At 40.4% G+C, this 24,714-nt stretch overlaps 1 protein-coding gene across 3 annotated transcripts; it reads left to right on the top strand.

The window, feature by feature from the left end:
* Positions 1–1,308: 1,308 nt before the first annotated feature.
* TMEM106B (transmembrane protein 106B) lies at positions 1,309–20,511 on the top strand. Of its 3 annotated transcripts, none has more exons than XM_027777009.2 (8): positions 1,309–5,775; positions 9,393–9,614; positions 12,350–12,413; positions 13,662–13,821; positions 14,536–14,676; positions 14,783–14,832; positions 18,114–18,167; positions 18,905–20,511. In XM_027777009.2, exons 1-8 carry the CDS (start codon positions 5,619–5,621, stop codon positions 19,041–19,043), a joined length of 987 nt encoding a protein of 328 aa, XP_027632810.1. In that variant the 5' UTR covers positions 1,309–5,618; the 3' UTR covers positions 19,044–20,511. The 3 variants fall into 3 exon arrangements, with proteins under 3 accessions (XP_027632810.1, XP_055661185.1, XP_055661184.1); XM_055805210.1 differs by lacking the exon at positions 1,309–5,775 and adding an exon at positions 6,210–6,366; XM_055805209.1 differs by lacking the exon at positions 1,309–5,775 and adding an exon at positions 7,446–7,464.
* Positions 20,512–24,714: the final 4,203 nt, after the last annotated feature.

Here is a 24,714-nt window from a genome sequence, read left to right as displayed (position 1 = left end):
ATGGCTGAAGGCAGCCACAGCTGCCACCCACTGCCATTCCTCTAAGGTAAAGACAAACGGATCTGCACATGACTTGTAAAAACCTTGTTCTGAAAGAAGCTGTTCAAAAGCATTAAAGTCTAATTACTAGGTCATTTGCCTAATCAATCAGAAGATTTGTTATTCTTTGTCTATATCTGTGGATTGTTGTCAGTTTTGCTTTTTCCTTATCAATTTCCAGCTATACATTGTTTGAATTTTTTCAAAAGAAAGGTGAGAATTTGTAAATAGAGGCTAATTTCCACAGAAAAATATTGAAAGCATATATTGCTGTGAGCTGCAGTTCTTATATAGCACCAGAATTGTGGAAGAATGGTCACAAAACTATGTTCTTACAGAATATAATCATCTCATTTATTTGTCAACTAATGCAGAATTTAAGGTTTGTGCACATATAATGAACAAAGAGAAACTATAAAGCATACAGTGCTGAAGACTGTGGAGTGTTGCAAGAATGAGAGTTATCAGTAGCTGTGCAATATACAGAAACACATCAATTATAAAAGACTGTTTATCTTTTATTCATGCAAAATAAAGTCAGTGCACAGGCCCTACCATCAGAAAATATATAGCAATGAAAATATCTGTGACAAATTATATTCAAGTACTAAATATGTCTAAAAATACTTACCACAGAATACCATTAAGATGAGCAATTCTGAAACACAGAGAATACTTCACAGAGGGGAAATTGAACTTTTTTAAAAATCCAAACAGACCAAATTAATACAGTGATTTTTTTAATGTACATTTTTAATTCTCTACATTTAGTGCAGCCACTCCTCAAAGCAGCACTAGATCATAGGATAAAACATCAAAAGTGACCAGTATGTTCCTGGTCAAATAAGTTCAGTGTTACTGTCCTGTGCCTTGAGTAAGGTCACCTCGGATTACATACACCTAAATCGTAAATGCTTTACAGAATTCTCTCTTTTTCTATAGGTTTGTTAGGTTTATTTGTTGGGGTTTTTTCCTTTTTGGCCTAAGTGTGACTTCAGCTACCCTTCAGTGATGTGACCTGACACAAGTCACCATTGCAACTACAGTATAGCTCAGTCTAGTGCATCCTGGGACTGGGGTGACTTGTGAAAAAACAGGACTGTTGGCATTGTATTGAATCAAGGGCAAAATCACTAAGAATTAGGATTGGTTTTATTTTTATCAGGTTAACTTGTAGCTCTTCTCTGAAGTTCCTTAAGAAGAAAACCATGGTGTAGGGAATCAACATTCTCTTCTGGATGTCCCTCACGAACCAGCAATTGTGGTGACTATTAAATTGATTACTGTTTATGAAAAAGTCTTTGTTCTTAATTAGGGATCACTTTGACAGTGAGCTCAGGGAGTTCAAGGACAACTGTAATGAGCAGCTGGTGCTTGTCTTGAGCCCCCTGAGCAAGCAAGATATGAGTAGGACCATCAAGACAACAAATACCATGTGCTGTGGTGTCATGACGGTAACTCCACCACACTCGGGCATCTGGCCAATGTCCCTGGTGTGTGTGAACCTTAAAAATCATGAGATACTGCATGCCTGCACTTAGCCTAAACTTAAAAGTTTACATACACTAGGTGTGTAAACTATTTTTGTTTTTCACTGAGTATAAAGGCAGGAAAGCTCCAGGACTGGGCCAGGAGCCTCACCTACAAGTGGACGCACCACATAGGAATTTTCCCAGTTACTGAGATACTCTTGGCACCACTGCAATGGGGCTTCCCAGCCAAAGTGTGGACTTGGATGATTTTAAGGTGGTAACTCATGATGTATCCTTTTCTTAGTCTCTGTAATGATCTGCAGTAATGATTTGGTGCTGTGGTCCTACTGCTCTTTTATCATACTGTGCATAATAACTAGTACTGTTTCCTTTTATCATATTGCAGGCTTTTTTTTCCTTTATTATACTGTAATATAATAAACTGCATTTATCCTTATATTTGATTTGGAATTCATTTTTCCTTGGTACCCAGTCAATCAGCAAAACAGTGATAAAGAGAAATTTAGAAAAACCATGATCTTTACAACATGGCAGAATAACTATTCGTGGGCTGCTTGAGGTGGAGGAGGAACATAATCCACATAGACAACTCTAATAGTTCTGCAAACCTGCTTTTCCGTATATACAAACACATCAGTGGTGTAATGATGAGCCTAAATTACAGGATTTGTTAAGTATCTTCTCTCCCATCAGCAACAAGTAAGCAGACACAATCCCCCATACTGCTACTTTATACATAGATGAGATAGGGATTAGAGTTTTCACATTCTTTTTGTTTGGTTTTGTTGGTGTTTTTGTTTGTTTGTTTGTTTTTCCGGAATTTGAGATAGCTTGGAGATAAATATAGGTTCTGTACCTAGCTCAGCCTTCAGATAACATGCCATCCATTTTAGCCTGGTAGGCTATATGAAAACAAGGTTTATGCAATCACCCTGTCTCTCTGTCTGTGTCCCAAGTTCTAATTTTGAAGGTGGTAAACAGTTTCAGCAGAGTTTGAGAGATTATAATGTTTATACAAATTTTATAAAAATAGATAACCAGGCAGAGGAGACACTAGGGGTTGAAAAGTTTGGAGTTAACACCTAATAGCTTTCTACCCAGTCAGCAAATTTCTACGAATTTCCACTTCTGAACATGGCAGCCTGCATGTTGCTGCCAAAATGCTCCACAGGAGAAGATGCTAGGCATATGCAGTCATAACAGAAAGTATTATTATAATGCAGGCAAATAGTTCAGCCAACCAAGAGGCAAATCCATAGGAAACCAGGCTTCATTACCTTCAGCGTTCACAGAACTAGTAGCTTATATTTCTGAAGGATGAAATAAATATGGGCAGTCTGAAGTTTTTTTGCAGACAACCACTGCTAGCGGATTGTTATTCATCATGGGGGCAAAACTGGAAGTAAATGTAATTCTTAACTGGCACTGCTAAAGTGTATGTCTCTTGTAGGTGCTCACAGGTCCTGGGAGGCTGCACACTGGCACAATTGGCTGCATATTACATGGATTGCTAACTCCAGCCCTTTCAAGGACCTGACTCACCATATCCCAGCCACTAAACTCAACTTGGAACTGGATTTATCATTTGGATTTCTTTAGTGATGTACTATCAGAAGCATAAACTGCACCCGTTTAGTGATCTGTGAGAACTAAGAGCTCGTATTACTTGCAGCTGTCCCTCAGTCCAAAGGTGATGATCTCAGCTTCTCTCTTTATGTCAAGTGTTTCCATTTCATACCCCTCCTACTAGCAATAGTATTGCATACCACCCCTCTACTACACATTTCTGAACTGATTGATTTCTGTGTCTGTGTTTAACCCTGCAATCCTCACCTAGACATATTCTATCCAGTTCATGAGCAGAAATACTGGATGTTGTGCAGTCTGTACTTTCTTACTGCAGAATACCCTTTCCATAATCACAGGAACCCTGTCTTGATGAGCCCAAGCTCAGTGGCCCATTTCCATAACACTTTTAAGCACCTCATTGCATATTTAAGCACTTCTAAGATGCTTATAATGTGTACATCTTATCACATATTTTTCATGTTTTTCAAGCCTGCACAGTGGGTGTGACACTTTGCCTTTATATTATTGCTTATTTTCAGTTTTCATTGCATTACTTTAGCCTATAGTAAACAAATTATATTTAAGGTGAGCTTGAGGATTTATGGATGGGTTTGAGGCTGCTAATGGGTGAGCCAGATACCTTTAAAATGTGCTTTCTATGTGAAAATAACACGAAGCAAACAGATATCCAGAGATATGTTCCCTTCCATGATGACAGTGGTAAAGAGGGAAAAAAAAAAAACAACCAACAAACCATTCTGTTTGTGTCAAAGCTACAGAGGAGAGGTTATGGAAAATAGTAAGAAGTGTTTAATAGGAAACATTTCTATTGATTACAGTAACGAAGAACTATCTCTACAGCCCAGGAAGATTTCAACTGTTGCTTCTATCATGGCAAAGGAAACACTTGGTAACCTCAGAAACAAGGGTAACTTTGTAACATCCTTACCTGCATGGGGCCATATAGATTAATTTGAGGCCTGGAAGTATCGGACAAAAACTGCTGCACTTTAAGTTGCAAAATTTTGATTTGATCAAAATCTCCATGCTAATTAAAATTTGGTAGGTATATTTCTCTTGCATAAATCTGTATTGACAGAAAGTCAGTCTGAGTAACTGTGAGTTGCCAGAACTCAGTGCGACTTCCCAAAGCTGTTCCAAAAACCTTTTAGCTAGACCTTTTGTGACATGTCCCCTGTTGTGTGATGATTTGGGTCAGCATGCCTGGCTGCCAGTATTATTTAAAACAATGTAAAAGGCAAAGACTTGGTGTTCTCACTTTCTGTTTGGACAGCTGCAAGCTATGACTGTTTTCGATATGGTGCTTTGTGCTCCCTAGATCAATACAAAGTTGAGCCAGAACCAAAAGCCAATAGCCAGGGAAACTAACAGCCAGGCCTGCCAGGCTTGAGCCTACCAAACTTACATCATTTGGCATTTTCTGGTCCTCTAAAGCAAGATACAAACTCCACATAGGTCCTGGGCATGCCAGGGATCTATCCAAAGCATCTTACACACAACATTTTATAGCGAGGAACCCACAGAGTACCATGGTCAATCTTGCTGCGCAGAGAGCTTTGTACGGGCACCTCAGGAACCTTGAGCACTGATGGGCCAAAGGCTCAGAAGAAGGTCTACCAGAGGGACAAGGGATGTGCCAGCTGTTGCCAATACTGTCAGGAGCTTGACCATGCCTGGCTAGGGCAGTAGAGCCAAGCCACCAATGAAGCATGCAGGACTCTGCTTGAACTGGATAATGAAGGCTAGAGACTACTGCTAGACAAGATCTCTGAAACTCCCAGAAAAAAAAACCCCAGAAGTTCCAAGGATAAACAGAATAACTGGGCTGGCATCAACCCAGGTAGATATGTGCAGAGCTTTTTTTCTCTGAGCATGTGTTTGGGCAGGGGAAGGCTATTTTCTGTGCCGATCATCTCCTGGACCTGCAGTGAGGTGCCAGGCATGCTGCTGGCAGGGCTGTACTGCTGGTGGCCTCACACCTACACCAGCTCTGGGTGGCTCCTGGAGGCCGCCTGTCTCCTCCTGGCCTCTGGAGAAGCCTGGCACCCTGCCCCAGCCTTGTGATGACTCCAAGTTGTCCTAAGGACCTCACTTCCATACCCTCTCCTTCGAGCCCTGCCACTATGCTTGCCTGTGTGTGCACTTTGGTACATGCTGTGAGTCACAGCGTTTCCCCCAGCCCCACTCACTCCTGCAGCTGGGCCGAGGCTCCCAAACCGGGCAGAGCCGCTCCCCGGTCCCCCAGCCCCCTTCACGCCGAGCCGTGTCCCCGCCGTGCAGCTCCCATCGCGGCGGTGCCCCCCCGGAGCAGCGGTCTCCCGTGCTGCCACAGGCACCGGGGGGCGAGTCGCAGGGAGAGGCGGGCACGAGCCAGGCAACAGTCACAAGTTCCTTCCAACACTCTTCCTTTCCCTGTGGGAGATCGCTGGGACAACATCTCACATCAGCTGTACAAGCGCCCTTGCGTGGTGCGACATCAGTTACAGTGAATTGCAAATGAATTGCGGTGGCAGCGTGTCCCTCGTTCCCTGCACCTCTCTCGCCTCTTTTGCGATAGCTTTCCTCGCTGGAGCACCTCATCCTGCAGCACAGCGCGTTACTTCCACCGGCGCTACCAAACCGGCGACACAAGACAGCGATGGTGGCTCTGAAGGTACCACGAAGTAAACTGGGCTGCGGAAAGCAAAATCCCCGCGGTATTCCCGTGATTAACGCCGCGCAGGGCGGATGCGGAGGAGCGGGGGCCACACGAGTGCAGGCGGAGCAGCGACAGCTGCCGGCAGGGAAACCCCGGGGGAGCCGCGCTCTGCCCCCCGCGCCCGGGCTGCGGAGCGGGGCTGCGCCACCGCCGGGCTTCCCGCTCCCGCACCGCTGCCGCTGCCCCCGCCTGGGGCCGGGGGTGCGGGGCGCCCCTCAGCCCGGCCACAGCCTCACGCCCGGGACAACGGTTTCCGTGCGATCCCCGGGCCTTCTGCCGACCGGGAAGGGGCCGGGCCGGGCAGAGGAACGGCGACTCCCGCCGCGCCCCGTCCCCGCGGGGGGGCGAGCCCAGCCCCGCCCGCACTGACAGCGCCGGGCCGGAACGGGACTGGCGCGGCCCCGCCCCCGCCGCCCCGCGCCTGCGCACGGCCCGGATCCGGCGTTTAGTGCCGGGGCAGCTGCAGCGCAGCTGGAGCCTCCGGTTGTGTCGCCCCCCGTGCCCGGTGCAGCCCGCCCTCCCCGGCCCGCCGAGCCCGCGCCGCAGGTGGGGAAGGCCGCTCCTGCGGTGGAGGGGAGGCGGCTGGGCGGGGGCCGAAGCCGAGGCTGGGCCGAGCGCGGCTTGCGGCTGTGAGGCCGTGGGGAGCTGGGCGTCAGGCGGGGGCCGCCGCGCTGGGTCGTGGGCTTCGGCGGGGCCCGGGCAGGCCCGCGGCGCGGAGCCGCTTACCCCGGGGCGGCGGCCCGCGCCTCTCCGCGCCGACACCCCCCGCCTGCCGGGCGGGGGCAGCGGGCAGCGGCCGAGCCCGCCGGGCCTTGGTCCGCGCCCGCCGGCTGGACGCTTCGCCATGTTTGCCAGAGCAGCTGCCGCTCTGGCCTGACGGGCGGGAAAGTCCGTAAATGTCGGGGAGAATCTTGGCCTCTGTGGTTTTGGCAGCGCCAGCCTTACCGAGCAGGCTGGGCCCCGGAGGTGGGTTTCCGAAGGGGTCGGGGCAGGCAGCCCTGGCCGCGTCTGCCTGTGCTGGGCAGGTCGGTGGCTGCTAAGTCATTGCCTTGCCCAGCTGCATCCTCTGTTTTGGAGGAGCTTGTGGTGTTCGTGGTTAAGACACAGCTGATAGGGTGGAAGATGGTTGCTGTTCAAAGTCTTCTGCTGTTTTGAAAAAGAAGTAGGTTTGCTATCTCAAGTTTATATATTTGCATATAAGAGGTAAGAATGCCAGCCTAACTCTTTGGAGAAATATAACAATCTAGTTTAATTCTGTAAAGTTTCACTGAGTTTATAAACAAAAATTTATCTCCCCAAGCCTTCTGTGTAACTTGGGTTGTGGTGGTTCTGTATGCTTGGGATGTTGTTTGGGTTTTCTCTATGTACTATCATACTACACTGCTGCAGCAAGTTGAAGGGCACAGTCTTAAACAAAACCAGCTTATCGTAATGCTTCTGAATTTACTAAACTCTTCCTAACAGACTGTGAAGTCAAAGAAACTCCAGATAAGTCCAAGGAGACTGGAGTGTGTATACATCAGTTACAAGGGAGAGACTGGGTCAGAGCACAGCTGCTAAGGAAGTAGGGTTTGTGACTGGTGACAGTATAGAGGCAGTCACATGTGAAGATGAGATATTCTCGGAGCTGCTACTGTTCCTCATGTAAGTGTTGGATAAAAAAAACAGTGTTCTTGAGTTTTGGCCAGCTGTAATGGAGTTCAGCGCTTGGTTGTGGGGGGAAGCATGTTGGAGGAACACATTTCACTTGAAGGTCGTTGTCTATCTTCTCACCCGTGAACTGAGATATGGCTTTCCTAAGTCTGGCGGTAGAACAACAGTATTAAGCTCGAATTACTGAAGCTCAGGTACAGTTGGTATTGGAGGATACATCTGCCTTAGTATTTTAATTAAAATAAAGGGTGTGCTCTTCAAATCAGTTCCCAGTCATACTTGTTTGCTGCGCTTCGGTTCACATCACAGTGTGATTTGGGAGTGCGTGAATGCTCTCCCTTTTGGAAGAAGCTAAAACTAGAAGGTGCACTTCAGTTGTGGGTGTTGTCAGTCTAGACAAGACCTGGTATGAAATAAACACACAAAAACATATATAGTGTGGATGTTGAATTCTCAATAACTATTTATTTCTATGGAGTTGCTGCTTGTTCTGTACTGTTAATGTAGATGTAGCCTGTGTTTACCATCAGTGAAGTAGGTCAGTTGAATACAGTTGTGGTACAACAACAACAGGGATTTATTGCTAAGTTTTCAGACCTGTAACAGTGACAGCTACTGCCTAAGCTGCAAGACTGAAGTTTTGTAGCTTAAAGGCTGTAGGTCAGCTACAAGGAGAACAGTATGCAATTTTTTTCAGAAAATTTTTTTCAATACTTCAATAGTTTTAATTTTCAATTCAACAGTTTCCATTATGGAATGGCTCCCAAACTTAGCATGTTTTTAAAAGTGCTGTAGCAGCATAAGGATAATAGTTTTTCTTCTTGTAAGGGTTTAATGACTTAAATGAATAAAATAATGCAGCATATTTTCTGGAGCAGTAACTGAGACTTGCTGGCATTTGAATTACTTTCCCCCTCCCACATTCACCTAGCCTTTGTGGCAATATAATGAATTAATGTGGTGCTTGTGTTACCATATTTGAGATCTTTCTGTTCTGTCTTGAGTGGTTGGTTTAAAATATTCTGACTTGTTTTGCTTTCTTAAGCTTCCTCTTAGGTCTTCCATTCTCAGTGAACCATGATGATTTGTAGCAGCTGCTTTAAAAATTTTTTTGACTTTGAATTTTATTTCAACCTGTTTCAAATAAGGAAGTATTCCACTTGAATCACTTCATTACAGCCTTTAGTTTCAAGCATCCTGTGTTTCAAGGTGGTTTCAATGCCATGACCGAAAAACTCCTGTAATGGGAAAATTTTAAAATTTGCATGGCTAGCAAAAATGCTTTTTTTAACAAGTCTTTATAAATGCTATGTATTGCTGGCAGCTCTGTTAAATTAACTCCCATTTTTTCCTTGACTTTCCTGGGAATCAGCCCTCTTGGGTAAAGGGAATCACCAGTTTAAACACTGCAGATCTATATTTCTAGTTTCCAAGCTAGCAGCTGATCCCATGTTCTCAAAACAAGTCCAGCCTAAAAGGTTTATTAGAATTGGGTCTGTAGTGTCTGTAGAATCCACTGAAAATTGCAAACTTGCTTTCTAGAGCCCAGTCTTGATTTTTTTGTTATACAAAGAAAGTGTTGTGTGAAAGTCTGTACAACAGCCCTGCGAAAAGCACTGCTAGAGTGTGGCAACCTTTTGCCAGCAATTTTGGTGTTCTAATTTAAAAGCCTCTCGTCGATCCCCATTCAGCCTGTGTATATTGAAGGGTCTGAGCAAAGCTCCCAGTTAGTTCAGGTGCTTACGGCTTGGGATTGACTCCAGCTTGACAGGGCTTTCATGCTTTGCAGGTCTTGAGGGGATCTGAACAGAGGGCAACAGGAGCCTTGGAGTAACGACCCTGTGGTTACCTGATGCAGAGCAATAAATGCAAGCCATGTTTGAATAGTTCTCCCTGAAAACTTCTGATTTTTATTTTAGACATGGGAAAATCACTTTCTCACCTGCCTATGCATACATGCAAGGACGATGGCTATGATGGAGGCACAGTGTCTGATAACATGAGGAATGGGTTAGTGCACTCAGAGTCGCACAATGAAGACAGCAGATGTGGAGATGTATCACAGTTTCCTTACGTGGAATTCACAGGAAGAGATAGTGTCACGTGCCCCACTTGTCAGGGAACGGGAAGAATTCCACGAGGTAAGTTTTCTTTGTTTTTTTAACCTTTAACCTATACATTTACCTCATAACCATGTGCAGTTGTAACTATAATCATCCATAGCAAATAGCTCTCCTATTTAAGATGAAGTTCTTTCATCTTTTTGGCTTTTTAGCACTAGGCATTTTGTTATGACTGTACTGGATGAATGAAACAAATTGAGATGTTTGGCTGTTGCCTCCTGGGTCTTCTCTTGTACAATGCCGGTTTTCTGTCCTTCTCAGCTTTAAATTGACACAGAACCCTAGCTCTTGCAAGCTGAATTTGAAAACCTTTATTTTTGTGAGATTTTTATTACATCTTTTTTTAGCTACCTATTTTAAACTCTTTGAATCAACATATAACTGAAAAAATAGCTGCAGATGCAGGAAGTGAAGAGTAGGCCTGTACTGCAACACCTTTTCCCTAATCAGTTACAGTGAAATTTTTTGCCCTCACTGCTGCCAGTGCCACTCAGTTTCCTTGACTCTCCCTTTGTCCCATGTGTCCTTGGCAGAGGACCTCCACGGAGCTGAAAATACATAGGCTCTCTGGCTGCCCTGGAAAGGAGTAGGCTGCACAGTGTTAGGCTTCATGCCTAACCATTTTATTTGCTTGCTGCCCTTGTTCTTTGCTTTACCTTTTAATAAAACATTCTGCTTTGTTACGCTTTTCTAAGTGTACTACACTAAGTCACCTGAATAGCTATTTAAGAAGAGACCTCCGAGAGGAGAATGCAGGTTATCTGAAACTGGGAAACAGGAGAGAGTGGCAAATGTAGTGTGCCAAGGCACAGTATTCTTTCAGCTGTAAGTTCTTCCCATTGATAGGGAAGAGGAACTGATGAGAATATCTTGTGTTTGGGACTGCTTTGCTTTTGCCAAAACTCTTATCCAAAATAGATTAGTGGGTGTAAAAACCCTCAGAACTGATTTTAATCAGCAGCTCAGGAAAATTGGGTGATGTATGTTGTCCTTGTACATGTGCTTCAGTCAGATTAGGTTTTAGTATAGTTCACACCTCCTTCTGCCTCACCTGTGAATAAGAAGTGGGGGGCACAGGATACTAAAAAGTTACAAATATGGGATTTGTATTTTAGCTGTTAAATGATACATTGTAATAAAGTTTGAGTATTTCTGAATTCAACAAATTTGAAGTGTGGAAAAGCTATGCAACTAAAAATTATTTGAACAACTATAGAGAAGGAAGTCTGTTCTGTTAGCTTGCTAACTTGAAATGCTTCAATAGAATAGAAACTTGCTATTGATATTGTTAAAATAGTGCTAAATACTGCTAAAATGCAGTAACAGTGGGATTTCTGTGTTCAAAAGCTTATTTCTTTGACTGTAAGACTTTTGGATGTAGTAATTAACTCCATATTTGTTTAAACATTTTACAGTAACTATAAAAAACACAAGGTGTCCTTACATTCTAATGAAATTATATGATTAAAGCTAAAACTTTAAATGAGTTAGAAGAAATAGGGATGTCTTTTTAATTATTTTCTAGTAATTTTGGGGGGAAAAAATAGTGTTTGGGTTTTTTTTTTTGAGGGGAGAGGGTTCACAGAATGACTGCATGACTTGTAGGGCAGACTAACGATATGGCTAAACTTAATAAAGACATAGAATAGGGTTTTGTTACTTGGACAGCTTTAGCTTTTCAGTAAGATAACAGCACAGTCCTACTTTCATACCTTTTGTTCAAAGGTTGAAGATGCTTCATTGAAGTGGAGATGAAAATCAGTTTTAAATTGGTAGAGGTTTTTTAGAAGGCTGATGTTACATACTACTACCTGCTTAGCTAGCATGCTTTGCTCAGCTTAGTGATTCAGCATGGAATCACTTCTGAGGAGTTGATTAGCAAGGTGATAATGCTGGTCAAATCCTGCATTTGGCTTAAAAAAATGCAAATCTCACTTGGTCTTGAGGCTTCTCTGTTAACATATAGATGAATCTCAGTTCTGGTTTTGTGTGCAAGCAGATAACAAAAGCTGTACAGGCAGATGTAGTCCATCTATTTTCAAGTCATCTGTGCTTGTGTTTTTTAGTTCTACTGTTAAGATATTCCTCTTTAAAATGCTGTCTAGTGAAGTAGTTCATGGCTTGGAGAAATTCCAGTAGATACTTTTTTGACTTCCAGGGTGCTGCAGCTCAGTCCCATGAGAAATGGCTGTATGTACCGGTGATGTCCAGAATGCAGCATGTGTATAACTTGCATTGGTGAAGCCACCCACATTGATACATATATTTTTTAGGATTTTTTTTTTTAAACAAACCTGACTTCTGCTTTTGAGAAGAGTACATTCAGAATGCCTTCTGGAACAGTTCTAACTGCCCAAGCTTCTGAATGTTTTTCCTATGACTTTACGTGGCCTGGTGTAGAGAGAGCTGGAAGCTGTTATGTACCTCTGTTTCTCTTGAGGAAATGGTGCCAGAGGCATGTTATCTCCTGTGCATGTTCGCAGCACAGAGGCAGAATTTGTTGCTGTTTTGGTCTTTCTGGGCTTGGTGGTTTTTTTTCTCTCCATGCTGTGCAAGCCATACTCCTATTTCAGAAAGTGACATAAGCTACAATAATATTCTGCTTGGGTTGTTATCTGGAATTTAAATGTTTATCTTTAATGGCACCAGAGAATAAACACTAAAGTTATAACAGGCACTCTTTCTTTGAAGTAACTGCAACAATACTTACTCTTTTCTTTGTTTAAATTCTGAAAGGGTGTTTTTGTTTCCAGGGCAGGAAAATCAGCTGGTAGCATTAATTCCATACAGTGATCAGAGACTGAGGCCAAGAAGAACGTAAGTTAACTGTAGATTTATGTATCACAACTGTTAATTTTTCTCTTCTAGTTAAAATTCAACAATTTAAAGGAGAGAGTGGTAAGAGGAATCAAGCAAAAAGAAGGGAATGTTTTCTTGCATTCGGTACTGAAAGAACCCTGCTCATGAGCAATACCAGTCTTAATAACTTAAGGAGTTAGAGGTTAACAGGTGTGCGTACTGCCATCACAGTATGTCTTACAAAGCTAGTAATACTGTATGATCTCATCATGTAGCTATTTATCTAAATGTCTGCAGTAATTATGCAAGTATTCATCCATCTCTGTAGTATCTTAACTGATCTGAGCAGATACATCTTCAGTGTTAAAGTCTGAGTAAAGTGATAACTTTTTTGGGCCACTACTACAGAATAAGTCACCTAGAAAATAATCTGTAAAGCTCTAAGCAGCTAGCAAAATCAAGATTCATCTTTCTGATATAGTATATTTGAATTTTTTTTCCTAGGATCTGCTTAAAGTTTTCATTACAGTCTTCAGGGCTTCTTGTTCTGACGCTTTTTTTTGTTGTGGTTTTTTGTTTTCTTTTTTCCATTAATGTTTGGATGTTTCTCTAGTAAGCAGAAATGAGTGCCAGGAAAAAAAAAATACAGTAACTTCACATAATACTACCCTGGATCATGTCTGATATTAGTAGTACAAATTTGAAACACATTGCTTTAGTGTTCTAACCTTGAGAAACCTGGAGCTGCAGTAGAACCTTTTACTTGTGTATAAAAAAATACACACCTTTTATGTTAGGTTAATTGTGAATTTCCTGTTTCTTAGCAGGAGTCTACACTTCCCTGAAAGTATCTTATGACAAAGAATCTTGTGTAAGGTGCATAAGAGCTTTATTCTTCATTCTGAGTGTGTTGTCAAATTCCTGCAGAATGACAAACCTTCTCTTACAAATACATTTTTAAGAGGAAGTGTTTGTTTCAAAGCACATAAATGTTTACCTCTTCCATTTTCCACTAAGTTCCAAATGTTGAGATAATCACATGTTTTGAAACTTGATTTCTGTATATATAAAAAAGTAACAGCTGTTTGAGACAGGTGTGAAGTGCATTGTGGCTTGTTTGTGGTTTTTTTTTCCCTATGGGAGGTGGAAATAGACTGAACTAAGTTGTATTGACTGGTCATGCTCCTTATTTAAAAGAAAATAACATACCACTATTGTTTAATGTGCTTTTGACTCTGAAATATGCTTTTTTTTTTCCCCCTCCAGAAAGCTTTACGTGACTGCTTCTGTAATTGTATGCTTACTACTTTCTGGGCTGGCTGTATTCTTCTTGTTTCCTCGCTCAATCGATGTTGAATACATTGGTGTGAAGTCAGTGTATGTCACTTACGAACAGGCTAGACATATAATATATCTAAATATTACAGTAAGTAACTATTTCTTTAGATGTTTGTAATGGATAAATGCAACAAGAGATACTGCTTTGACTGTTTAATATACATAGAAATTGTGGTTTAGCTGATGAACTTAGTGCATTAGGAAATACAGGCAGATACAATGACTGCTTTGTAAAACGTAGCTGGACCTTCTGTGGCTGGTTTCTGTAGTTGTAGTTAAGAGGTGTAGTTGCAAGCTACCATTGGGTCTTCTGTTTTTATGGGAACAGTGACCTCTGAGTGCTCTGCGTTATTTTTGGAATATGAGTGAAATGTAGTGTGTATGTAGGAACATGTCTTGGTAATGCAGTCAATACAGGATTGCCTAAAGGTTTTTCCATAAGAGTTCCTCATTTTAAATAAACTAAACCAGATGTGGGAGAAAAGGGTCCTGTGATAGCTAAATTTCCTGGAGGGAATAATCAAGAATGGGAAGAAATGCAGTATTTGCAGTGGAAGGTGGACGCCAGGGAAGTTGTGCAGAAGTTTGTGCTGCTCAGTATATTCCCAGAAAAAAAAAAAAACAAACTGGGAAAGGGCTAAATGATGGTCCATTACTCCCTTCCCCCCCACCAATCCTTGAAGGCAAGAAAATATATCTGTGTAATTTCAGGTAATACTGTCTCAGGCGTAAATCTCAAAATGTGTCCTCATAAAGATACACAGAATGAATAGCTGTTAATGTCTTTTTCATTTTTTTTCAGAACACATTAAATATAACTAATAACAACTATTATTCTGTAGAAGTGGCAAATATCACAGCCCAAGTTCAGTTTTCAAAAACAGTTATTGGCAAAGCACGACTAAACAACATCACCAACATTGGTCCTTTGGATATGAAACAGGTAAGTAGGATTGGCTTTTGAAGTTGAATATGTGCTAATCTTCAAATATAAATCTACTCATTTGTGTTTTCATTGCTTTTCTTGTTTTGTGCTTTTTTTTTATCAGATTGACTATATGGTGCCCACAGTCATACAAGATGAAATGAGCTACATGTTGTAAGTGTACTGGCCTCTAAATATCATGTGGGTTGTCTTAAAAATCACAATGGTGCTAAAAGTGACTTTGAAAAAAGTCAGCAGAAATGTATTTGCAGAGATGTTGCGGCATTTTCTTTGTGGATCTTTAATAGTACTGAAAAATACTTAAACTATGGTTGTTTCAGTAGTTTCATATAGTGGCTTGCTGCACCTGGCTCTCAGCACTTTGAGCGGCATCTCTATCCCAGTGTTTCAGGCCTTGGCAATAGCTAGGACTTGCTGCTTTGGGGTGTGAAAGTGCAGGTTTGTTCCCCTAACAAGTTCTCTGGTAACTTTCCCACATATTTCTCTGGTAGTAGAGGGAATTTGTATTTAATTCTATACAAATTGGAGGCTAATTTGTATTTCTTCAGACCACGTGTATACAATGGTAAGCAGTGTTTATGGCCTGTCCGTTAAGCATTTTTATTCATTGCTTCTGAAAGTTTACTTGACCAACAGACTATTAGCTGAATATATCTTGGTAACAAACACAAATGTTAATTCTGTGACACTGAAATGCAGAATGAACAGAAAAAGTTAACTATTGAGACCTTGGGTCTGTGTGTAGTTCCAGTGGATTTCAGCCCCTTTGGGGTGGGAGAGAACCTTACAGCATTGAAGTGTTAGTGTGAGTTGAAATAGGTGTGAAACACCAAACTGGGCACTAACTTTAAATAAGCAGAATGTGTTGTACTTCTGTTGCCTCTTAAAAGCATGTAAGTTAGCTTGATTAAACACTGAATCCTGTGAATCTGCTCACCCTTTGGATGCATAAGGAGTAAATAAATGTGGCCTTCATAGAACTTGTGCTAATACCTATCTAGTCATGCTTTTGTTGCAATAAGGCATTGAAACGTCTTCCATGGTCAGTACTGCGGCCTTAATTTCAGTAATGCTGTTGGGAGTCTGTTCCCAACAATAGCCACAACTTTTACGTGCAAGCTGGTGACTAATCTTAGGAAAAAACTGGATGACTTCAGATGTCTAGAGAGATGCAGACAGAGAAAAGCTGCTCTGCCTGTGGCCTGAACTGAATGTATTTCAGGCTCTTGTGCTTCATAGCTGCAGCCTTGGCAAAATGTGGAAGAATGGTGTGTTCACTGGTCCAACTTGGAGGTAGATGGTGCAGTCTTGGAGCAGAGGCAGAGAAACTGTCATTGACAGTAGTGTGTAATGTGGACTCGCCCTCCTTCAGGATAGCAAGTGTCAAGTGACATTACTAGATGAGCAGACTAATAGGTGGTTTGTAAGCATGTGAAAATATTCATTGCTTCAGCACAGTGATGCTAAGCACGGGCAATAACTGTTAATAAGAGACCCGTAACTATGGAAGTCTGTGTTAGTTAAGGGTCTAAGTTCTTGTACAGGCTGGCACAGCAAGGTGCTAGTGCTTGTGAGTAGCACTCACTAGCTTTGTGATGTTTAAAATGTGCTAAAACTTGAGCCACAAAAAAAAAAGTAGCTATTAATTTTCTCCAGATTTTCTGTATGTTACACAGTTGGTATTAGTTGACCTCCCTGACCTGTTGACAGTTATTGTTGATGGGTTTTTGCTCTTTCACTGTATTGTGAGTCTTGAAAGCCTGGGTTTGCTGTATAGGTCAACCCTGGAGACGGTGAGTGAGCTTCCTTAGTTTAAACACTCAGCTGGTCTTAGTGGGGTTTTGTATTTGTTACTGTTTGGGTTTTTTCTCCATGCACAAATATTTAACTTTCCAGTGAAGGCTGTGGGACAATCTTTGGAATGCAGGGAGTATTGTGGGTTATAGCGCTGGGTGTTGTACAGCGGATTACATTTCAGTGTTTTCCCAGCTAGTCAATTCAGTGTTAGTCATAACTAGCCAGTTTGGATCCCAGAGAGTGCATGTCCTGTAAAATTAGCTTAGGTTGAATACAGGAGACCTTAGAGATCTGAGGTGTCTGCATACAAGCAGGTCTGCTGAATCCAGATGAATGGTGAAATCAGCATTGTACAGGGCTTTTTCCATACTTATTTTAGAGATCTGGCTCAATGTGGAGTTCACCTTCAGTATAGTTTCCTAGCCACAGTTTTGTGCAGTGTGGTGTATTGTTTTGGCTTTTTTAGTGGGTTGGTATTGTGTGTAGTGTTTTTAAAAAACGGATTTATTTCCAGATAATATGGAATTAAAAAAACAGTATGCTGGTGTTGTACCTCTCTGCTTGTCAGCCAGTATGTGCTGTTGGATACAATCTGGCTTTATATTATGTTACAGATAGTTTTCTAGTCCAAAATATAGACAAAAATAACTGAGAATACCTGGCATCATATAACTAAACTTGGTTTTAAGCCTAGCAGGAAAAAATCAAAATATTTATCATTACTACAGATACCAATAGAAAACAACTTTTCATACCTGTTTTATTTGTATTTTCATGCAATTTGGGTCACCTATGTTGATTCACTGTGTAATACTATATCATATATATGTTGGTGCCGAGGAAAAGAATGACAATGGCATGCAAGTATTGTGGGGTGGCTGCCATGCAGTCTTATTGCACTGACCACTTGCCTTTCATTCCAGAGCTGATAAATTTGTGACCAAAAGCAGGGGGAAAAATACATACATTTGCATAGTGCTCTGTATAACTGCTGTGTAGGTGCATGTGACTAAATATAAGTCTGACAAGGGTATATTGCAAGAGAACAATAACTTGAAAATCTCTGCAGATTGTTTAAATGTTACTTTGTGTAGTACAGAAGTGAATTAGCGCCAAAAAAAGGACTTTTCTAAGTTCTTGAAACATTTTGAGCAAGAATACCAAGCCTTCTAGGCTTTTTATAGAAATTGCTATTACATGAGAAGATGCTGAAGTTGGCATAACATTAATATTTTGTTGTAAAGTTTCCTTTCTATATATAAACTTCACATGAAGTGAAACTGCAGCAAATTGTTACTCTGAAGGGTTACAGACAGTCTTGAGTGATGAAGTGATATTGATGTGCTTTAATTTAGTGGTTGAGGTTTACTTCGGTTAGCTTCTGAAAGATGAAGTGAATGCTGTTTCACAGGACAGTTTTGTTGGCAAGTGTTGCATGTAAGCAAGTGCATGTGAAAGCAAGTAGACCTAGGTGAGTATACAGTCACTAGCAGTGTTTTAATTGCCATTGCTAACAACTCTGTAGTCTCTATATACATAGGTAACAGAATTTCCAGTTGCAACCACAATTCTTGCTTTTTAGATAATTATCTGTGAAAGCTCAATGCAAATCTAACTGTTGTTTTTCTTGTTTGCAGTGACTTCTGTACTTTAGCATCTATTAAAGTGCATAACATTGTAGTGATGATGCAGTAAGTATGGAAACTTCCTGTTTGTTGGCAACAACTTTAAAAGCAATGTAACTCTTTGAAATACTACTCAAAATACTTAATCCTGGAGTCTGCCTCATAGATAAAATGAAATCAACTTGCTTTCTAGTGTAGTAGCTTCATAGTTCTTGAAAAACAGGTTCTGGTGGTGTAAAGACACTTGAATAGGCAGAACTGTTATTACTGTATCTGCTGTGTAGTTGAGCTGTAACCATGGAGCTACTAAGGTCTCAAATACTTGGAAATGAGTTTGTTTCAAAATTGTTCAAAAATTGTCAAAATCTTTGTGATCCTGAAGCAGATACAGGCTTTAGTACTCTGCCAAAGTCTGCTTTATGTGACTTCTTGCATAAATAGTAGCATGGTGGTTTGTTCTTTTTGTCTTTTGAAGGTTTTTTTTTGCTGTTGAGGGGGAAGGGGGAGAAGTGTAGATCCAACCATGGCTGTAACTTCTCTAATCATTTGCTTTCTCCTCACAAGGCAAGGTATTAATGAGTAAACCTCAGGTTTGACATCTTTAGGGGGGAAAAAAGTCTGTGCTCAGGGAACCAAGTGTCTTTCATGGAGAAAATCTATAGTGGTAAACTAGTATTGTCTTAAAGTAATTTTTAAATAAAGTTTAAATTTTTTCCTTAAAAACTCTAGTAATGTCAAAATGCTGATTTTTAGAATAGGAAACTGAAGCATCTTACAAACTTCTTCTGTTTTCTCTTTCTAAGAGTGACAGTGACAACCTCTTACTTTGGCCACTCTGAGCAAATATCCCAAGAGAGATACCAGTATGTGGACTGTGGAGGAAACACAACCTACCAGCTGGGCCAATCAGAATATTTAAATGTACTTCAGCCTCCACAGTAGAAGCACCTCTTGGTTAGTGTGGAATGACTGCTGTTGATGCTTGCAGAGATCCTTTGAATAGGACTGGTACTACATGAAGGGGAGTGTATGTGCATGTAAAGCATAGCAAACATGGTGATTTGTTCACTTCAGACACAAGGAGGGAAAAGGTGAAAAATGTATATAGATGCACTTGTTAAATGTTGTGTTTTCCCCTTCTTTTTGCTTTCTATTACTGTAAGCACTTCTGTCAAGTTGTGTGGTGGGAGGGAGAGGGGCAGTATCAGATTCTTGAACTGAACTGGGACCTTTGCTTACAGTGTGGTACATCAACTTAGAGTAACTGTGTATGTCTATGTTTAGGTGAGATGTCTCACTAATGAGCATTTTAGAAAAAATGATACTCATAAATTTTAATTTTGTACTTCAGTTCTTGATATTTGACTATAAACTGGCAGTAGTACTACTTAAGTAACAAATTACTTTGAGGTATCTGGGTGTGAAACTTCTATTAGTAACCCAGTGGTGATGGTTTTTTATTTTGATATTCTACTTCTCATTTGCTATACATGATTAGAGGTGACATGCAGTCTTTGAAAACCAGGAAAGCTGTCTTGGATAACACTATACTCGAATGTGCAACTTCTAGAATCTGGCATCGTTTCATTCATATTCCCTCCTGCTACCTCTGGGATGTTATAAGGAGAATGTATGTTAGATTCAAACTTGGGTTTAAAAATAAAGAAACAACAACCCCCAGAGTCATTGCTGACGAAGGAAAAAGTAAAGACTAGAAAATGAACGAGTAAAGACTTTGATAGTGTCTTTCTACTTTATTTTTTAGTAAGCTTTGTGTACAGCTATTAAAAACAAGACTGCAGTTGGAACTAGGTGGGAAACTGGACACAGGTTTGGGCAGCCTAATGTAAATTTTCATTTTTATTGTTTTAATATGCTGTGTATCTAAGCTACTTGTGTTAATATGTTGGGGTGTGTGTATTTAGTGCACAGGTTCAGTAAGCAATGCAGTAATTACCTGAATCTCCAGAGCACTCACAGTTCCCATCTAAGTTATGTAGGGGAGAACAAAGCAACTCTTTCTGTTAAGAGTAAATGCTGATGTAATCATGATACTGACTTTATAACAAAGCTGTTAAATGGTTTCAGCAGGATAGTTTGCACAGTGAGAATTTCCAGGGTTATAATCAAACATGGTGACATGTAAATTTTGGGTCCAAAGCTGCTTGACTTCTGAAGGCTGACTGTTCTAAGGGTTAGGTATGAAACTTTTTAATTGACTAGATCAGGATTGTTTTATTTCTCAATTATACAAGATGCACCTGTAAAAGGTACTATTAAGATTTGCATTATAATGAATAGTTTGGGTTTTTTTAAATAGATGTTGCGGTTTTTATGCTGCCCATCTCCTGGAAATAAGCTATATAAAATGAATTGGCAATAAACACTATGGCAAAAGCCTGCTGAGTAATTTCTTGCAACTAACAATCTCATGCTTCAGTACTTCAGTGAATGTACATGTCTGTATTACTCTTTTCTTTATTGACCTTTCTTAGGTGGACCTACTTGGGTGGGTGGGGAAGAGAGTATCAATGATTTAAGACTGATATAAAAGAAATGAAGTAACTATACAAAAAACCCCACCTCTCCTCTGTTAGAATTGCTATGAACACTTACTCTGAATGTCTATGAGAAAATCTTGGAACCTAAACTGTCTATTTCATGTAACTGTTGATAAGATAAAGATGTCAGCTTTTTGGCTTTGGAAAACTTCTGGAACTGGAATAGTAGATTCTGATTTAGTATAGTTACATTCTGAAAATTACTCTTGAATCTGGGCAGTTAAAAGTGAACATTGTTACAGCTTACGATCACAAGGGAAACTAGCTCACAACTGACTCTGGTCTTCCTAGAGTATAGATGAGGTTCAGTCCTGTGGCTGATAAAATGCCTGCAGAAGCTTGTCTGGTAGCCTGAAAAGATGCAGGTAATAACTAAAGACCAGGGTAGTGGGGAGCTGGGTAGAAGCAGAGGTGAACTCTTCTTTATCTGGTGTAGAAAGATTTGCTTGTATTGGAGAGCAGGGAGAGTTCTGGTTTAAATCGTGTCAGATCTGAAGTCAGCCAGCAAGTGATAGGGCTTTTCTTCTAGGCCTAAGTATTTACATCTAGAATGCTGGTTTTGTTTGGAGTTTGTAGGTTGTTTGGAGTTTTTAAGTAGAAAAAGAAGAAAATTACTCTAGGCAAATATTTATATCAACTTAAAACAAATTTTTCTCTGAAGAATAAAAGATAATCTAAAGTAACCAACCTAAAGTAACTGGAATAGTGTAAGGATAAAATTATTTAACAGTAGCAAATGCTGCTTGAACAAGCATGCTTGGGGGGAGGTTACACTGTTTATGCAGTATTGGGACTCAGGTTGACCTCTGAAAGTTTGAGAGATATGCTGAGTAAAATACATACTTAAATCTGTGGATCTTACATTGCATGAAGTGTTTGGTATTGGCTAATTTAAAATAATAAATTGAGTGGAATTATTCTTTCTGCATATGTGGTAGAAGGGGGAAGATACAACTCTTAATGTCTGTCATCTGGGATACCTAATGGATGTAAACTTTAACACCATCAATTTGTGGTAGACTTACTGAATGACTAAGTTTTCATTTTAAAATAAAGGGTGGGGTGAGGATCCTATTGATTAATTCTCCAATTAAGTCAGTTACAGGAGAATCAGAGGCTTAAAATTCCACATGTGCTAGTATGTTCTTGCAAAACTGTCAGCATATTTACTAACCAAACAAAGACAGAATTTCAATTTAACTACTAATTTTAATATAACATCTCATCAGATAAGCGGGTAAGCATCTGTTTGAAAACTTTGACTTGACTTCTGTGGCTGAGCTTGGAAACATGCTAAGGGAGCAAGGGAAGTCAGTATTAACTTGTATGACTTTGTAAACAAGCTTATGAGAATAGATCCAAGTGACAGACCTGTAATTATTTCACATTTATTTTTTATCTTGATGGGGGGGGAAAAAAAAGGCAAGCCCTTCGGCTCAATGTAAATCAGTAAGTACAAATTCTCTTCAGAAGGTCAGCTGGAAGAACAGTTTGTTTTAGGGTGGGGTTTTTTGTTTGCTTTTCTGTGTGGAAGATAGTTTCTGAAGGTCTTCTCAAGTGATTCAAACTTAATTTGTAACTTCCTCATAATCTGTGAATACTATCAAAATACATCATATATATACTGGCATTGTGGTGTTGTATTTCACAGGATCTGTTTCTAGTATAATTCCTTTCTCTTGAATTCTTTGTAGCACTTGTACCAAAACCTGTTGCACTTTAAAGTGGAAGCTGTTATCTCTTAAAACAGTGGTCCAGATGTTGCACTGTAATGGCACAATTGAAAAACAAAACTGAATGTATTCTGTATAGAATAACTGTAAAAGGTCAAAATTATGACTTAAATTAATATGGAATGCTGAAATGTGTAAAAATACTGGCGACTTGACCATTCTGACCTGGAGAACAAAATTATTTTACATTTTAAATATGATGCTTTAAAAATGAATGAATGAATGAAGCCACCAAACAAACCATCACATACCCATTTGGAGAGATTTAAGGGAAGCACTGTTACTAAAAGGTGTAGAACCTGACGCTTAACTCTTGAATTCCTGTTCCTGGTGTTTGGAAAAGCCTGTAGAAGTTCATCATAATTTTTGTACTCATGTTGATACTTAAAGGATTGTTGCTTAGTTCTTAATCTTTTGTGAAGACAAGCATAAGTATCTTTTGGTTTTTCCTGTGTGGTATAGCTTTGAAGTTCCTAATGCACTTCTTGTGTGCATGACCTTGATATTAACATTTTGATGTTTATATTTTGCAGCCTTATGTTGGCAGACTTAAGTACCTGCCTTAGTTGACTTTGCTCTAAATTATCCTTGAAGTTCTGCAAGTGAGTAAGTTTATCATAATAGTGCATTGCAAACATGACTAGGCTTTTTAGCAAGTGCTATATAAAGCTAACCATTTAAGCGCTGAATCTCTTAAGTGCTTGGATTCAACTGTGAAGAGTCTTTAACAGTCTGACTGAAGTGGTGTGCCTTCATGATGGAAAGCCTGGTGCTTGGAGTAGTATGAGAGAGATTTTTGGATTCAGAAAATGTTAAAAGAAAAATAGCATTATTCATTATTCAGCATTTAAGACTTCCTTTTTGTTTGGTTTTTTTTTTCTGGTGGTGGTGATGGAGAACTTAGTTGTGGCTTTGCTTTTTTTCCTGCTCCCTAAATCTGCAGCGGGATGTTAGTCTGTTCCCGAACTGCACCTTCTGAAATGGGTGACTTGTTTCAGAGTTGGGCAGCTACATGAAGCTTAACATTAGTTAGACTGGATTTTGAGAGTTAAGAGACAAGTAAGACTAGCCGCAATACCTTTAAGAACTAAACTTTTTACTGTCTAACAAAATGCTACAACCCTAGCAATGATTCCAGGCTTACTGTTACTTCTGAAAAGGAAGGGTAAGTAACGTAAGTGCAACCAATGTACTTCAATAATGGACTACAGCAACTGTCAAAACATTTGTTAGTGTTGGCCCTGATCATGCCAAGAAGTCTAGATGTTGGGTTTGTTTGTTGGTTTTTGTGTTTGGTTTTTTGTTTGCTTTTTTTTGGGGGGGGGGGGGGGGGGGGAAGAGAGGGGAATACAGCCCAACCAAAACACATTCAGAACAATAATTTCAGTACAGTATGGCAAAAACATTTGGTGTTTGTAGACTTGAGAAGTCACCTTCCTGTTATACCTTTAGCTGGGGAATTCTGGTCATTACCAGAGGAGAAGTTTGGGATAGTTTCCTCTGCTGCCCTACAGCTTTTGCATGCAAGCTTGCTTTTCTGACTGTAGGCAGGCCTGCTGGACAGGAACAGTTGGCTTCAAGGAGTCTGTACAATGGGCCCTGCAGTGTAGTGTGAGACTTCGGTGGCAGTAACATACTGATCCTCTTCCACCAACCATCAAAACAGTCTTACAACCTGGATGTGTGTCTTTTGGGTACTGAAACTGATTTTGCTTTGCATGGGCAGGGATATCTAGTGCCAGACATGCAAGTATATTACAGTGCCTGAGCATTTTGGGTCCAACTGTCAGTGATATAGTCTTTTTTTGTTTTGTTTAAGGAAGCAAACTTACCCACTGGTAACATCCACTGTACAGAGTGTGCATATAATAGCTTGAGATATGTATAGAAATACTAATGAGTGATAACTATTTTTGTAATTTCAGAATTGCAAACTGTTGTTCTTGTGACTGTAGCAAACAATCTTATCAACTTAAGCATGATAAACGCTAGAAGTCAAGGGGTATTTGGACACAGAAGCTGTCTTAATGTAAGTTAACTGGGGCAAAGGATCTTGTTATTTAGAGCTTCAAAATATGGAGTTAACTTCATTATGAATATGTTTCTAGACAGGATTGTTTGGCTCAAAGAATGATATTAAATTTTCTATTTAAAAAAACTTGGGTCGTGTATCTTTTTTAACTGACAATATTTTTCTCTCCTCCTTCCCTATGACCCACAAGTTTTCCCCTATCTCACCATATTTTTCCCACAAGCTTTCATGTATTTTCAGTGGTATGATTTTAATTTTTGTAACATTGGCATCCCATGATGTGAAAC

This window comes from Falco peregrinus, chromosome 5 (genome assembly GCF_023634155.1).
Source record: "Falco peregrinus isolate bFalPer1 chromosome 5, bFalPer1.pri, whole genome shotgun sequence".
Classification (NCBI taxonomy): domain Eukaryota; kingdom Metazoa; phylum Chordata; class Aves; order Falconiformes; family Falconidae; genus Falco; species Falco peregrinus.
This window is presented reverse-complemented; position numbering and strand designations above follow the sequence as displayed.